Genomic DNA, 14,214 nt, shown 5'->3' with positions numbered 1-14,214 from the left:
GGAGTTCCCTACCCCTGCTTTAGAATATAAACACTCCAGGGATAGAAGAATACCTTCTGTACATGAATGAAACTTGCTTTGAGCTACTGGTAGAAAGGTTGTGAGCCAAATTCTTGTTTGTTTCATTTCATTTATGCATGTAAAATCTTTCAACATATGAATTCAGTTTTTACGTATATGTTATGTGTGAACAATGCATTTATGCCCATCACAAAATGAAATAAAATTCTAAAATAAATCTTTAAAAATGATTAAAAAGTCAAACCAAAAATTTGGGTGCAGCAAACCCCTAGGAATGGATAAATGTTTATAGGATCATGTGCAGATGGGGCACAATATTTCTCTGTAATTAAAATGTTCCCATCTCTCTTACAGGCCCCCTCACCCTCCCCTTTAAAACTGCACTATCCCCTTTAAAATTCATGCATAAGTTATTCTATGCATATTACCACACGACTGTAAGGGTGTTTATATATCATTAGTTTTAAATACCTACCTTTATTGTTCGGGTTATAAATTACTTTAAATAAATAAATAAGTCTAATTAAAAGTATGGAGGTTAAAAATGAGCCACCGTTTCCTCCTCTGTTAGAGAAAGGTTTGGCCCACCTCTTTAAGAAATTTCTGGTATCTTTCATCCTGGTTGAGCCTTTATTTTGGTAAAGTTCTGGGGAAGGTGGTATAAGGAAAGTGTTGGAGATTGCAGAAATTTAGAGAGGCTTTGTATCCCCTCTTTATGTCATCAGTCTATAGGTTCAGGGCCTTGTACTTGGTCTTGGTGGCTGTCCATAGTATGCCCGTTCTTCACAGCCTGTTGATTATCCTTGGCCCAGGGTCTCCTGAAAAGTTTATAGGCTCCTCTGCAGATGAGGGAGAACCAGTAGATTTGAGGTGCCATGAGGACAGCAGAGCCCATAGTGTATTCAGGTGGGATGGAAAAGGGCACCTGATGGAGGGCCAGGCCGACCCGCTGCCCATAAACCCAGTACATGTAGGGGAAGAGGAGGATGCGGCAGATAAAGAAGGTTATCAGCATGAGGAGACCGTTCACCTTGTGCAGGAGCGTATGCTGCTTCTTGTACTGTGAAATGGGGGAAAGATACAACGCACAATATGAGTCACTAGAACTGCAGTTTCAAAGCTACAAGGAAGTAATGCCTCGGCCTATCCATGAAGACGTGTGGTCAACTGTGGCCCTAATCCTCCCACAATCCAGAGCCAAAGGGTGCTGACCTGTTAAATACTCTCTTTCAACATCCTCCAAACCTCTTATTCTGTACCTCCTCTCTCCCCTGCCGAACTGCCTCCATCTCTTTACTGTTAACATTACTTTACTGTTAGCTTGCTTTAAATGCAAGAGTACAGTTCTGTAGCAAGTTTTCTAAATTAAAGTAAAAATTAAGGGGTCCGCTTATTAAATCCATTATATCCTATGGGCATCTTAGCATTTAGCGTGCGCTAATCTTTAGCGCGTGCTAAATCAGTTAGCATACCTTAATAAAAGGACCCCTAAATTAAACTTTTATCATTTTCATTTTAAATAAGAGTTCAAAGCAGAAATCACATTACATAAAGCAGCTAAAAAAAATAGTAGCAAAAAAAAAAAAAAAACGACCAACAAATAAACCACACTAAGGCCCCCTTCTATCAAGCTACATTAGGGTTTTTTATTGCGAGTCTCTGCAATAAAAGCTCTGAGGCTCATAGGAATTCTATGAGTGTCGGAGCTTTTACCGCAGTGGCCTGTGATTAAAAAAAAAATCCTAATGCAGCTTGATAAAAGGGGGCCTAATAGACGATAAAAATAAAACATTTTATTAAAATGCAAAACTACCAGTTCGTGTCGATATCAATGCTAGAGGAGAACCCCTAAATTACAAAAGCAAATGCTGGCTTTTACAAAGCTGCGATGGAGGTTTCTGTTTCAGGCCGGCGAGGTAAATGCTCCAACCTCATAGAATTTGTGAGTCTCAAAGCATTTCCCTAGGTGGCCTGTGGTAAAAAATTTCTACCACAGCTTTGTAAAAGGAGCCCAAAGATTGTACTTGAATATTTTTTTATTGAACATCTTAATAAAGATGCAGTAAAAACAACAGATACGACATAGTTCAACATTTTTCCATATTACATACCTAATCTTATTCCCCTTCCCCCCTCCCCCACCACCCATAAAAAAGAGGGGGGAGGGGGAGGAAAAAATATTTTACCTCCTAAGTATAGTTAGGGAGGGGGCCCTAAAGCTTTCTCGCAGGCTGTCCCTCTTTCAACTTCAGGCAGGTTTGGGGCCCCCTGTGACATGGGAGCCCACCCCTAACACCAACCCTGGGTGTGACTCTATCATATCTATGAAACCTAAAAATTAACTGTTGCCAAGTTTTGCATTAATTGCAATTCAGTTCTTGAAGTAGTTGAAATATCTGTGGTTTAATCTTAATGTACTGCTATCTCATGAAATATAACAATGTGGTTTACAATCTATAAAATTCAAAGAAGGAAAAGAATGCCATTTCTCAAACAGAAGAGCAAAGGTAAGATAAAAAGGACAGAAGCTAAAACCTCTTTGGCTCCGATGCTCAAAAGCTTTCAGTGCTGGTCAGACTCGTTAAAGCTCAGCTTCTGATGCACAAAAGGGTTCTCTGTGGCTGCTACCGATCCATGTAGCAGCCACTGAGAACCTTATGTAAATGCATTACAAGGAGCTCATTAGTATTCTAATGAGCTCTCCTTGTGATGCTCTAAAGGGAACAGCCCCCCTCTTTTATGGGGAAATATTTACAGCAGCTCTGGAACTACTGGTAGCTGTTGTGCATGTATTGTGCACTCACACAAAACACAGAACAACTGCACCTCTCCCCCCCCAAAAAATAAAAAATAAAAAATTCCCCACAGCTAAGCAGGCAGCCCTTGCTCTCCTTGCCAGCTCATCTTGATTGCAGCTCCGGAGCCATGATCAGCTGAGTGGCAGGACTCCCCAATGTTGACTCCAGTGCTGGGGAAGGAGGTAAGTGGGGGCTCCATTGCTTGGAAGCAGTGGCGTACCTAGGGGGGGGGCGGGCCGCCCCGGGTACCAGCCCTGAGGGGGTGTTCCCGGCCTTGCCGCTCAGTCCCCCCCCACGCCCGAAGGACCGCTCGCCCCACTGACCTTCCAGCACACCTATGAAGCAGCCCGCAGCAGGATCGCGACGTCAGCAATCCCTCAGCTGCTTGGGCGCTGCTTCCTGCGCCGCGGTCCCGTCCCTCCTCTGACGTCAGAGGAGGGGGCGGGACCGCGGCGCAGGAAGCAGCGCCCAAGCAGCTGAGGGATTGCTGACGTCGCGATCCTGCTGCGGGCTGCTTCATAGGTGTGCTAGAAGGTCAGTGGGGCGAGTGGTCCTTCGGGCGTGGGGGGGGCAGTAGCTTAAGGTAGCCCGGCGCAGGAAGCAGCTCCTAAGCAGCGCAAAGATAGCTGACGTCGCGATCCTGCTGCGGCTGCTTCATAGGTAGTGCGGGGAGGCCAGGGGGGCGAATGGTCCTTCGGGGTGGGTCGGGGCATCAGGCCTTCAGGGTGGGGCGGGCGGGCGGGCAGGCAGACTTTCAAGGGGGAGGGGGGTGACAGGCAGGCAGGCAGGCCTTCAAGAGGGGGTGCAGGTCTTCGGGGGGGGGTGCAGACCTTCAAGGGGGTGCAGGCCTTCAAGGGGGGGACAGGCCTACAAGGGGGTGCAGGCCTACAAGGGGGGGGACAGGCCTTCAAGGGGGGACAGGCCTTCAGGGGGGGTGCATGCCTTCAGGGGGGGTGCCGACCTTCAAGGGGGTGCAGGCCTTCAAGGGGGGGACAGGCAGGCAGGCCTTCAAGTGGGGGGACAGGCCTTCGGGGGGGTGCAGGCCTTCGGGGGGGGGTGCAGACCTTCAAGGGGGTGCAGGCCTTCAAGGGGGGGGCAGGCAGGCAGGCCTTCAAGGGGGGGACAGGCCTACAAGGGGGGGGGGACAGGCCTTCAAGGGGGTGCAGGCCTTTGGGGGGGTGCCAACCTTCAAGGGGGGGTGCAGGCCTTCAAGGGGGGGGGACAGGCCTTCAAGGGGGGACAAGCAGGCAGGCCTTCAAGGGGGGGACAGGCCTACAAGGGGGGGGGGACAGGCCTTCAAGGGGGTGCAGGCCTTTGGGGGGGTGCCAACCTTCAAGGGGGGGACAGGCCTTCAAGGGGGGACAAGCAGGCAGGCCTTCAAGGGGGGGACAGGCCTACAAGGGGGTGGGACAGGCAGACCTTTAAGGGGGGACAGGCCTACAAGGGGGTGGGACAGGCCTACAAGGGGGTGGGACAGGCAGACCTTTAAGGGGGGATAGGCCTTCAAGGGGGGACAAGCAGGCAGGCCTTCAAGGGGGGGTCAGGCCTTCAAGGGGGGGGGACAGGCCTTCGGGGGTGCAGGCCTTCGGGGGGGGTGCAGGCCTTCGGGGTGGGTGCAGGCCTTCGGGATGGGTGCAGGCCTTCAGGGGGGGACAGACCTTCGGGTGGGGGGTACAATCCTTCGGGGAGGGTGCAGGCCTTCAGGGGTGGGGTTTAGGCGTTCAGAGGGGGACAGACCTTCGGGTGGGAGGTAAAGTCCTTCGGGGGGTGCAGGTCTTCAGGGGTGGGGTGTAGCCCTTCTGAGGGGGGACAGACCTTCGGGGGAGGGGGGTCCTGGTGTAAAAGTACACAGAGGGAGAGAGGGAAGGGGGGGTTCAAAGATACGTGCATATGCCAGACTTTGGGGGTTAGAAATAATGGGTCTAAAAACAGAGGAGTGGGAGAGAGATGGTGCATAATGGGATTTAGGGAGGGAAGGAACAGAAAGGGAGAGAACTTGGAAACAGGGGATGGTGTGGAGGGGGGATAGAGATACTGGATAGGAGGATAGTTGGGAACAGAAAGGGAGAGATGGTGGATCCTGGGGTGGTGGGGAGTTGAGAAAAGGTGAATCTGTGGATGGAGACAAAAAAAAGGAAAGATGCCAGATCTCCGGGAGAGGGAAGGGAAACGGAAGGGGAGAACAGAGATGGCAGACGGATGGTTAGCACGGAGAAAGGAGACCCTGGCAAGCAAGACAACAAGATCCTGGGACCAACAAGATTTGAATATTGATCAGAGAACAAAAGGTAGAAAAAATAATTTTATTTTCTGTTTTGTGATTACAATATGTTAGATTTGAAAAGTGTACATGAGACAGCTTGAAATGGGAACTTTTCTATTTTTGTGAATGGCAAGGCTGAGTTCAGTTAAAATATATGCTTTATAAGAAAATATAATAATGTGTTTTATAAAGTTTATAAGCATTGCTGGCATACTCGGTGAGGTGTTCCTAGTGTTGGTGGTGGTGGTAGCATGTCAGTGTGTTGAGAGGAAGAGGTAGTCTGGGAAATTCTGCTGAGCAAACTCTGGGCCCATTTCCACCCCCAGTTAGTCCACTCCACTCAACTGGTTCACACACTGAGTGGGTCTTTGGGTGTTATTTCTGGGTAGTTGTTTTAGAATCTCTTCCAGTGGTTTGTCAGTATCTCCTTCTGGTCCAAGGAAGGAAACTTTGTCAACCTTAGCATTGACCTTCAGAATATGTTTGTAACAGCGCTGCTTGTGTGGCATTAGGCTATGTAGTGATCGAAAGAAAAAAACAGACCTTTGCACATTTTTGCACTATATGGTGGGTGTATGAGGAGATTCATTTCCTGCACAGTTAAGTCCATGTGAAGTTACCTTGTGCTGTATTTGACATCTAGCAAGGTCTCTGTTTGGAAGGAAAGATCTAAGCTTAAAAATGAAGTGGCCAGAAGTTATGTTAAAAGTAGATAGCGTAGCTGGTTTTAAGAAAGGTTTGGACAAATTCCTGGAGGAAAAGTCCATTGTCTGTTATTAAGACATGGGGGAAGCGTCTGCTTGCCCTGGATTGGTGCACTCAGCAGCAACAAATACTAGTTTTGGCTGGCTCTTTCCCCGCATTTCTCCTCTCTTCCCCACGATTTAATATCCAGTTCAGGCAGTAAGTAAATGCATCGGCAGGGGGGGTCTGGTAAGTCTTGGGGGCTGGGGATGGAAGGTGAGAATCAGTTCTGTAGGCTATCAGAAATTTGCTTAATTATCTACTCACACAGAAAAGCAGTAAAGTCAATAGGTTCTCTGAGTGGGAACAACCTGTTTGATCTTGCACTCTTGTGATTGACCAATTGTTTATCACTGTTTAATTTATCACATTGATTAATTTGAGCACACCTGAGGTGTCCTATGATGGTGTGCACTGCAGGCAGAGGAGCCTTATTGTGTAAAGCACTGGAGAATTCTCTCCTCTCGCTTACCTCTCACGCTGAGGACACCCTGCTTCAGTATAATCATTTATATGATTTATCTTATAAACATTATTACGTGGTCTTTTCCTCAAGTGCTGAGACATCAGGTTGTTCCCACTTGGAGAACCTATTGACTTTTACTGCTTTTCTGTGTGGCTTTAACATTTTTGCTATTCAGTATACCTAAACTATTATTCAGTAGAAAAAATATGGTTTGTTCAATCAAATCCTGTGTGGACATTGGACTTCTATGAGTGAATGTTCTGCTTGATTGAACAAACTAAATTTTTTCTACTGAATAATAGTCTAGGTACAATGAAAGTAAATAGCAAAAATGTTTGAGTAGATAATTAAGGAAATCTTTTTCATATTGCTTGCTTATGGACTGGGAAAAAAGACTGTTCAAGCAAATGTCTCCAGAACTGCTTTAATGGAAAAATGTGATTTTTTTTTTTTTTAAGTACTTTGTGAAATTTATTGTTGTTGTGAAATTTATTGTTATACTTTGTTTAAACTTAAAAAGCGGTGTCATTAACAGTGAATCTAATCGAAAAATCGATTCAACAGGGTGAATCGAATCGAATGAAATATTTTTCTCTGAATCGGGCAGCACTATTGGCTACCATGAGAATGGGCTACTGGGCATGATGGACCATTGGTGTGACCCAGTTAGGCTATTCTTATGTTATGTTCTCATCTGTAGGGGCCTTTGTTTTCACTTCTTATTTTAATGTATTTTTTTCCTGGGAACTTATCAGTGTTTTTTTATAATGGGAACAAAAATGGAAGAGAATTAATGTGTGTGGAATGGGGGGGTAACTAATTTCTTCAGCTAAATAATTCAATCCACTTCAAACAGACATAGGAGAACTCACACACCATTCACACACCCTCCAACCAAAAACGTCAAAAGAAAAAAACTGTTCGACAACCTCCTAGCCATTCGAGCTGCAACACTTGACCCCCAACTCTACAACCTATTGACCTCGACCACAAACTACAAAACCTTAAAAAAGAAATAAAAACCCTTCTATTCAAAAAACACATAAAACCAAACTAACATAATCAGAACTGTCCCAAGCATCACCTGCAACTACTCCATATGTACTTCTGATGTCATGACAATTCCGACATAATTTATGTTATGTTATGTTTGGAATAATGGTTACATATATGAGGTTCAATAAAAGAAAATTTTCACTGCCTGTTTCTATTCTGACCATTTATTCCATTTCATGGTTATTGCAAAAAAAAAAAAAAAAAAATTTTTCTATGAGGGGGGGGGGGGTGTCAAAAAATGATGGGCCCCGGGTGCCACATACCCTAGGTACGCCACTGCTTGGAAGGGAGAGTTTTGGGGGGTAAGGTGGGGAGCGGGGGCTCCCAAATGGCAGGGTCAGGTCCGGCGTCAATCATTCAGTGCCATGGGGAGGGCCGGAGCTGTGAACGGAGACAGGCATTCTCCCTCTCCCTCCCTTTGCTCTCCTTCTGTGGGTGCATATGGGTTGTGCTGTAGGTTAAGTTTCAGTTACTCAGTAATGCATTGTGAAAATATTCTGAGATCCCAGAACGAAAGAAAACACTAAATAAAAATGATTTTTATTTTTATCAGACTAACTTAATTCATTCTTTGGTTCTTGAAGATCTGATCAGGACAGTTGTAGAATGATCTAAGCGAATGGTAAAAGCATTGCAATGTCTCAAGGAGGGTAGGGAAGTGAGAAAGATGCGACAGGATAGCAGTATCATTTTATGGGTTTATAATGTGATTATAGTGCTTTAGAAACTGTAAAATGCTACTTGCTTTTGATAACCTGGCCATCTCTGTTTCTCAACAATGAGCCTAGAACAGTTCAGCACGCCACACTGAAACGGCCCTCTTTTAAAGGGCCACAATGAAACAGCCGCACTGAACTGGCCACAACGAATCATCCCATTCCATAACTTGACTATCTTTACAAGAAATTGCTAGGTAAGCTTAATCTTGACACTTTACCTAATGAAATCTTCATTAGTGTTCCAGAAAGGTGTGCTCGTGTTTTGTCATGACATCTTCATCTGTACAGCATGGTTTCTGTTCCCGTCTCCCTACATTCATACCAGCATTGGTGAAAAGGGCAAACCGAATGCTAGTAATGATTAAGAAGGGGATCACAAATGGATCTGAAAAGGTTATCATGCTATTGTACCAGGCCATGGTATGCCCCCACCTGGAATACTGCGTCCAACACTGGTCGCCGTACATGAAAAAGGACACATTACTACTCGAAAGGGTCCAGAGAAGAGTGACAAAAATGGTTAAGGGACTTGAGGAATTGCCTTTCAATGAGAGGCTAGAGAAACTGGGCCTCTTCTCCCTTGAAAAGAGGAGACTGAGAGGGGACATGATCAAAACATTCAAGATACTGAAGGGAATTGACTTACTAGAGAAAGAAAGATTGTTCCCCCTCTCCAAGGTGAAGAGAACGAGAGGGCACGTGCTAAAGTTAAAAGGGAATAGATTCCGTACAAATGTAAGGAAGTTCTTCTTCACCCAGAGAGTGATAGAAATCTGGAATGCTCTTCCGGAGGCTGTTATAGAGAAAAGCACCCTTCAGGGACTCAAGAAAAGGTTGGATAAGTTCCTGCTAGAACAGAACATATGCTGGTAGGGCCGCCGCGTGAGTGGACTGCTGGGCATGATGGACCACTGGTCTGATCTAGCAGCGGCAAATCTTATGTTCTTATGTTCTCTGTTCTTATGTTCACTCAGCCTGGGTGGGGTCATGTGTCTGCTGATTGATCCCTCCTGTTCTCTCTGGTCTAATAAATCTAGTAACTATTTTCACCAGCAGTGAAGATATCAAAGTGTTATGCATTCAAGGGCAAATTCTATAAAGTCCACCTACCTAGCCGATGTAGGCACCAAACAATTGATTAATAGGCTTAATTGACACTTAATACCTCATAGTTGATGTTAATTGGAATTGACAGGTGCCTAACTTGGTAGGCATGATTTGCTAGAAGTTTGGTGCCTTGTCCAAAGCGCCTATCTAAAAGTGGCATGGTGTAGGATTAACAGATGTCCGGATTTCCCCGGACGGCTTTTCAAAACCCAGCACTTTGTCCGGGTTTTGAAAAGCCTCTTCAAATCGCATCAGACATGGAAGAAATCCGTGCATGCAGGCTATTCATATGTTTTTATGGTTAGGGGCAGATCACGGGTGTTATAGTTGATGTAGGCCTAACTACGGCACAGGCATTTAAGCCAAGAAAACCCTGGCAAATATATGGTGCGTCTAAAAGTCAGGACACCTAGCGATGCCTAACACTGCTTAGGTAGCGTTAATTGATTTTATACAGGGCACCTAACTTTTATAGAATCTTTCTTAGCGCCACATTAGTCAGTGCCAATATTTTAGGGAACGATATAGAGTCAGGGTTTCGGTCTCAATAGTTTCTTTTTGTGCTTCGTATAATGGATTAGGCCACTCAAGGAATATCACGTTCATTTTGTTCATTTGTATTTAGGATCATTGTTCAGCTGAAAGCAGAATCTTCTACCCAATTCTAGGTCTATGGCAGACTGGAACAGGTTTTCCTTCAGGATCTGGCTGCAGTGTCTGGGCTCGATGGACCTTTGGTCTGACCCAGTAAAGCTATTCTTAAGTTCTTTATCTCAGAATTCTTTGGCAGCTTTGTGTTCAGTATGTTTAGACTTTTACTTCAGATTGATTTTATATAACAGAAACAACTTGATACTCCTTTTCCATGGAGTATTTCCAATCAGCTCTTCTACTGTGATCGGACATAAGAGGGCTGTTTAATCTACTGTGGGCCTTGTTAAGGCAGTTTATAGAAACAGATTTAATTTGGGTTTGCTTTATAATCATTTCTATAATTGTTCTTTCTATGTTGTGTAGATCATAGAAACAAATTCTTACTTCAAGCATTTTGAATTGTATTTTTTAGACAATAAAATGTGAAAATGGTATAAAGGTATAAAGATTTTTACAAAGGATTCCACATATGACCAGAACTCTTGCTGTTGAAATGTTTTAATCTCTTGTTTGGTATGTCCACAGATTGTGACTTAATAAAATAGCATAATCAGGGGGGGGGGTAAAAATTAATTTCTTTATTGTGCCACATATCCAACTCATGATAAATTATAAACAGACCATCTCGACAAATCTTTTGGCTCCAAGCCAAATTACCTGCACTCCTAAACAATTAATACTCTCCTGGGCCCAACAAAATGGAAAATTCAATTTCAGGCCACTCATTATTCTCTCAGGCAGATTAATACTCAACATACCTCATTTGTCTCAATTTATTTTGAAGCCTGACATATGTCTAAATTTATCCCCATCTCTCTCTCTCTCTAAATCAGAGGTGTCCAACCTTTTGGCTTCCCTGGGCCGCATTGGCCGAAAAAAATGTTTCTGGGGCCGCGCAAACGCTGCACAAAGACAGAGGAGAGAACCGGCAAGACGGTAAACAACCAGGGGCAGCAGAGGAAAACACTGCATCGCCCTCAACTAGGGCCGCACAAAATACTTCATGGAGCTGCAGGTTGAACACCCCTGCTCTAAATCATCTATTTTCTTAACAAAATGACCAGCCAGTATGTTATATTCTGGGATCAATATGTTAAGAGTGAGTTAACAACTGACCCCAAGGGACTGAGCAATTACAAGACATCTTATACTCTCGGGACTTTCTGAATCTGGATTTGATTTTAGTATCAAAAAGTACCTTTCTTCCCCTGCTGTTTTAATCTGTTTTGTAGACTAAGAAAAGTAATTTCCACTTTAATTTGTCATTCTCTGTTTTCAGCTCATGTCATTGTCTTTCTAGTGAGTAGGCAACTTTTTTAAAGGCTATTTTTTAGAGTAGCAGGCTGCCAAAATATGCTTTCATATGCAGTTGTAGGAAGAACATTCTAGGTCCCTGCATCAGAAAGGTGCCAGTCAAATCTGAACAGGGGTGCTATATGCCGGGAAAATGGCCGCTTTAACGTTTGAAGGGAAGTATAAAACTCTGAATTCAAGGACACGACTTGTTTTCCACCCCAGAGATGATCCAGTGAAGAGGCAAGTCAAATCACACAAGATGGGTCACCCCGTCTTTGGGGACCACATGAGCCTTGAGTTGTCAAACTAGTCCACAGCTGTCTTCTAGTACATTGTGAAAGGAGAGCGGCCTGTCCCCCAAAAGACTAAACTGAGCATGGATTGTTGGTGGACAGCCTCAGGGGACAGCTGTGGACCAAAGTGCCAGAGAGAAGAGGAGGGATAGATCAAAGGAGAGAGACAGAGTGAAGCTGATGCTAGCTTACAGTAATTGGGGAAAGGATTGAACCCTTGGGAGTAATGGTGAGTTCTGAGACTGACAGAAATAGGCTCAGTCTTGGTTATTACCTGATCTGCCTGATCTAAGAGAAAGGGAGCACTGAGGAGAGACAGATTAGGAGAAAGTGTGATCAGAGCTCAGAAAACATATTTGTTTGCCAAAGAGAGTGAGAGGAGTGAATTAGAGAGTTTACTTTGATTAGAAACTAGAATACAACTTTAGAGGATTGACGACCTTGAAAGAGGTAAAAGGCAAAATCAAACTGCCAGGAAGTGTGACACATATATGAGAATAGAGAAGAAAGCAGTGTGCAGAGGAGACCAAGGGCTCTTTATCGCGTTTTTAGCGCGCGATAACCCCACGCTACATGAAAAATATTAACACAAGCTCTATGGAGGCATTAGCTTGTAGCGCATGTGGCAATGTAGTATGCGCTAAAACCGCTAGCGCACCTTAGTAAAAGGAGCCCCAAGTGTATGAAATCCATTGAAGATTTTTACAACTGTTTCACTTTGGCCCAGATTCACTAAAAATAGCGATTCAATTGCTGTTGGCCGATTTTGAAACACCGATTGATTCACTATTTTTTTGTATGCAAATTATCTGATCGGACGCACGCCCTATAGCGAGCCCACGGATCGCTATAAGAGGGACTGAAATGCACGTGCAGAGTATCCTTGTTGGTTATTGATGCGATTTACGCATATGCTAGCTCTTCGTCCTTTACTATGTAGTTAGTGGGCGGGGTTTATTCCTGCACGTCAAGCAATCTCTAAAGAAAGGGGAGGGGTGGCTGCAGTTTGATGGCCCTAATACTTGGAGCAGCAAAAAAAATCCAGTAAGAGGAGTACTGAAAATATATTGAGAGAACAAGTCTCCCCTGACCCAAGAAAAGGGGTGAGGGGAAGAGACAGCCCAACGAAAGCAACCTGCCAAAATTTTTTTGAGTGAATGGGAAGCCCTCAGTCTCACAGCCCGCAGTGCGGAACAAGCCCCTAATGCACCAGCTGTCACAGTCATACACCCAAAAGTGTATTATCCGTGAAACATCCCCGGGCTAACCCAAGTGCAAATTTGACGTGAATAACTAGTGCACAAACCAGTGTGCTAAAAGTGAAAATTAATTAAATAATTAAATGAACAAATCAATAAGCTAATTAGGCTGTCTCTGTCCCTCATCCAAGGGTGCAGCAGCGTCCAAAGTCAGCCAAGCCAGCACAATCACAAGCTGAACATAAAGTTGATAGGTACTTAGCTTCTCCGTAGAAATCTGGAGTAAATGAATGAGTAGCCAGCATAAATTGAACCTGTCCAATGGGGCTCCGTTTCGAGGGAAAATCCCCCTTCTTCAGGAACCAGCTCTGCTATCACTGTACACTCTCAAAAAAAAGCAGCAAGCATGGTCAGGCAAGTTGAAAATGGCCCTAATACTTGGACATTTTTTAAAAGAAATGATTTGTGACCGATGCAGTGAATCGTTTTTTTGTGTAGCCAGATTATGGACATTTATTGAACACAACACGCTTTAAACCCGCGGGTAAAAACCGTGTGTTAAAACCATGAGCTCGCAATATACATTTTACAGAATATAAAGCAGAAATGAATTCTTACACATATATAAAGTTATTTTACAGTTTTATTTTTAATTTTAATGGTTGTTTTATATGGGGTTGTAACCTCGATACTGTTATTTCTGGGCAGGAGAATCAGTAAGGATAGTATGCGACTAGTCTTTTGCAGTCGCTTCTTTTCAGATTGGCAAACCCAATCGGTGTTTCTTCTTCTGCTTAGTGAATCGATCGCTTCCTACTTTTGCATGCCATTTCCCCTCATTTGCATGGGTGGATCGGATCGGATAGGAGATTTTTGGGGAAGCTGTTTAGTGAATTGGGTCGGGGTTGGGGAATGATCGCAAAACCAGTAAAACTGATTTTGCAATCCTCGTTACAGGATCGGTAAGTTTAGTGAATCTAGTTCTTTGCTCTCGTAGATTATTTGCCTAATTGCTTTCCTTTCTCTTCTTTTGTACATATTCATTTTAGAGTCCAACAAATGGAAAGAAAGATTAGAGCCCTGATGCACAAAAAGTTTCCTTGCAAGTAAATCTGTTTTTACCAGTCTTACTTGCAAGGAAACTTTCCTGGTGATGCACAAAAGGGGTCTCCATGGCTGCTACCAATCCTTGGTAGCAGCCACCGAGAATCCTATGCTAACGCATTACGAGGAGCTCTTTGTATTCTAATGAGCATTCCCTATAATGCACAGCAGGGAAATACGTTGTTTCCTGTGTAATCTTTTTCCATTGCTGAACTCCAGACTTAGCTAAATTGCTTTCTCATACCTGAAAACCGTAGATTCAAGTTTCCAAGTTTCCAAGTTTAATATATATTTGATTGATCGCTTTATCAATTTCAAAGCGATTAACACAAGTTTAAAATTACAATATATAAAATTTACAAAAAAACAAACAAACACGACAGAACAATTTCATTACAGGACAAATCGGAAACATTAGGGTAAGTAGGGGGAGAATTTACAATATATTTGAGCAGAATAAAAAACAAATAAGGGAAAACACATATGGGTGGGAT

The 14,214-nt window shown here is 44.0% G+C and overlaps 1 protein-coding gene across 1 annotated transcript in view; it reads right to left on the bottom strand.

The window, feature by feature from the left end:
• Nucleotides 1-414: 414 nt before the first annotated feature.
• The window catches only part of TLCD3B (TLC domain containing 3B), a 126,104-nt gene continuing 112,304 nt past the window's right edge, over nucleotides 415-14,214 (bottom strand). Inside the window, exon 5 of the mRNA XM_033946558.1 lies at nucleotides 415-1,081. Coding sequence (XP_033802449.1) covers nucleotides 743-1,081 — 339 coding nt within the window. The 3' untranslated portion in view covers nucleotides 415-742. The remainder of the gene's footprint in view (nucleotides 1,082-14,214) is intronic.

Source organism: Geotrypetes seraphini, chromosome 5, assembly GCF_902459505.1.
Source record: "Geotrypetes seraphini chromosome 5, aGeoSer1.1, whole genome shotgun sequence".
In the NCBI taxonomy this organism is placed as follows: domain Eukaryota; kingdom Metazoa; phylum Chordata; class Amphibia; order Gymnophiona; family Dermophiidae; genus Geotrypetes; species Geotrypetes seraphini.
The sequence above is the reverse complement of the archived record's forward strand: the minus strand, read 5'-3'. Positions and strand labels throughout refer to the sequence as shown.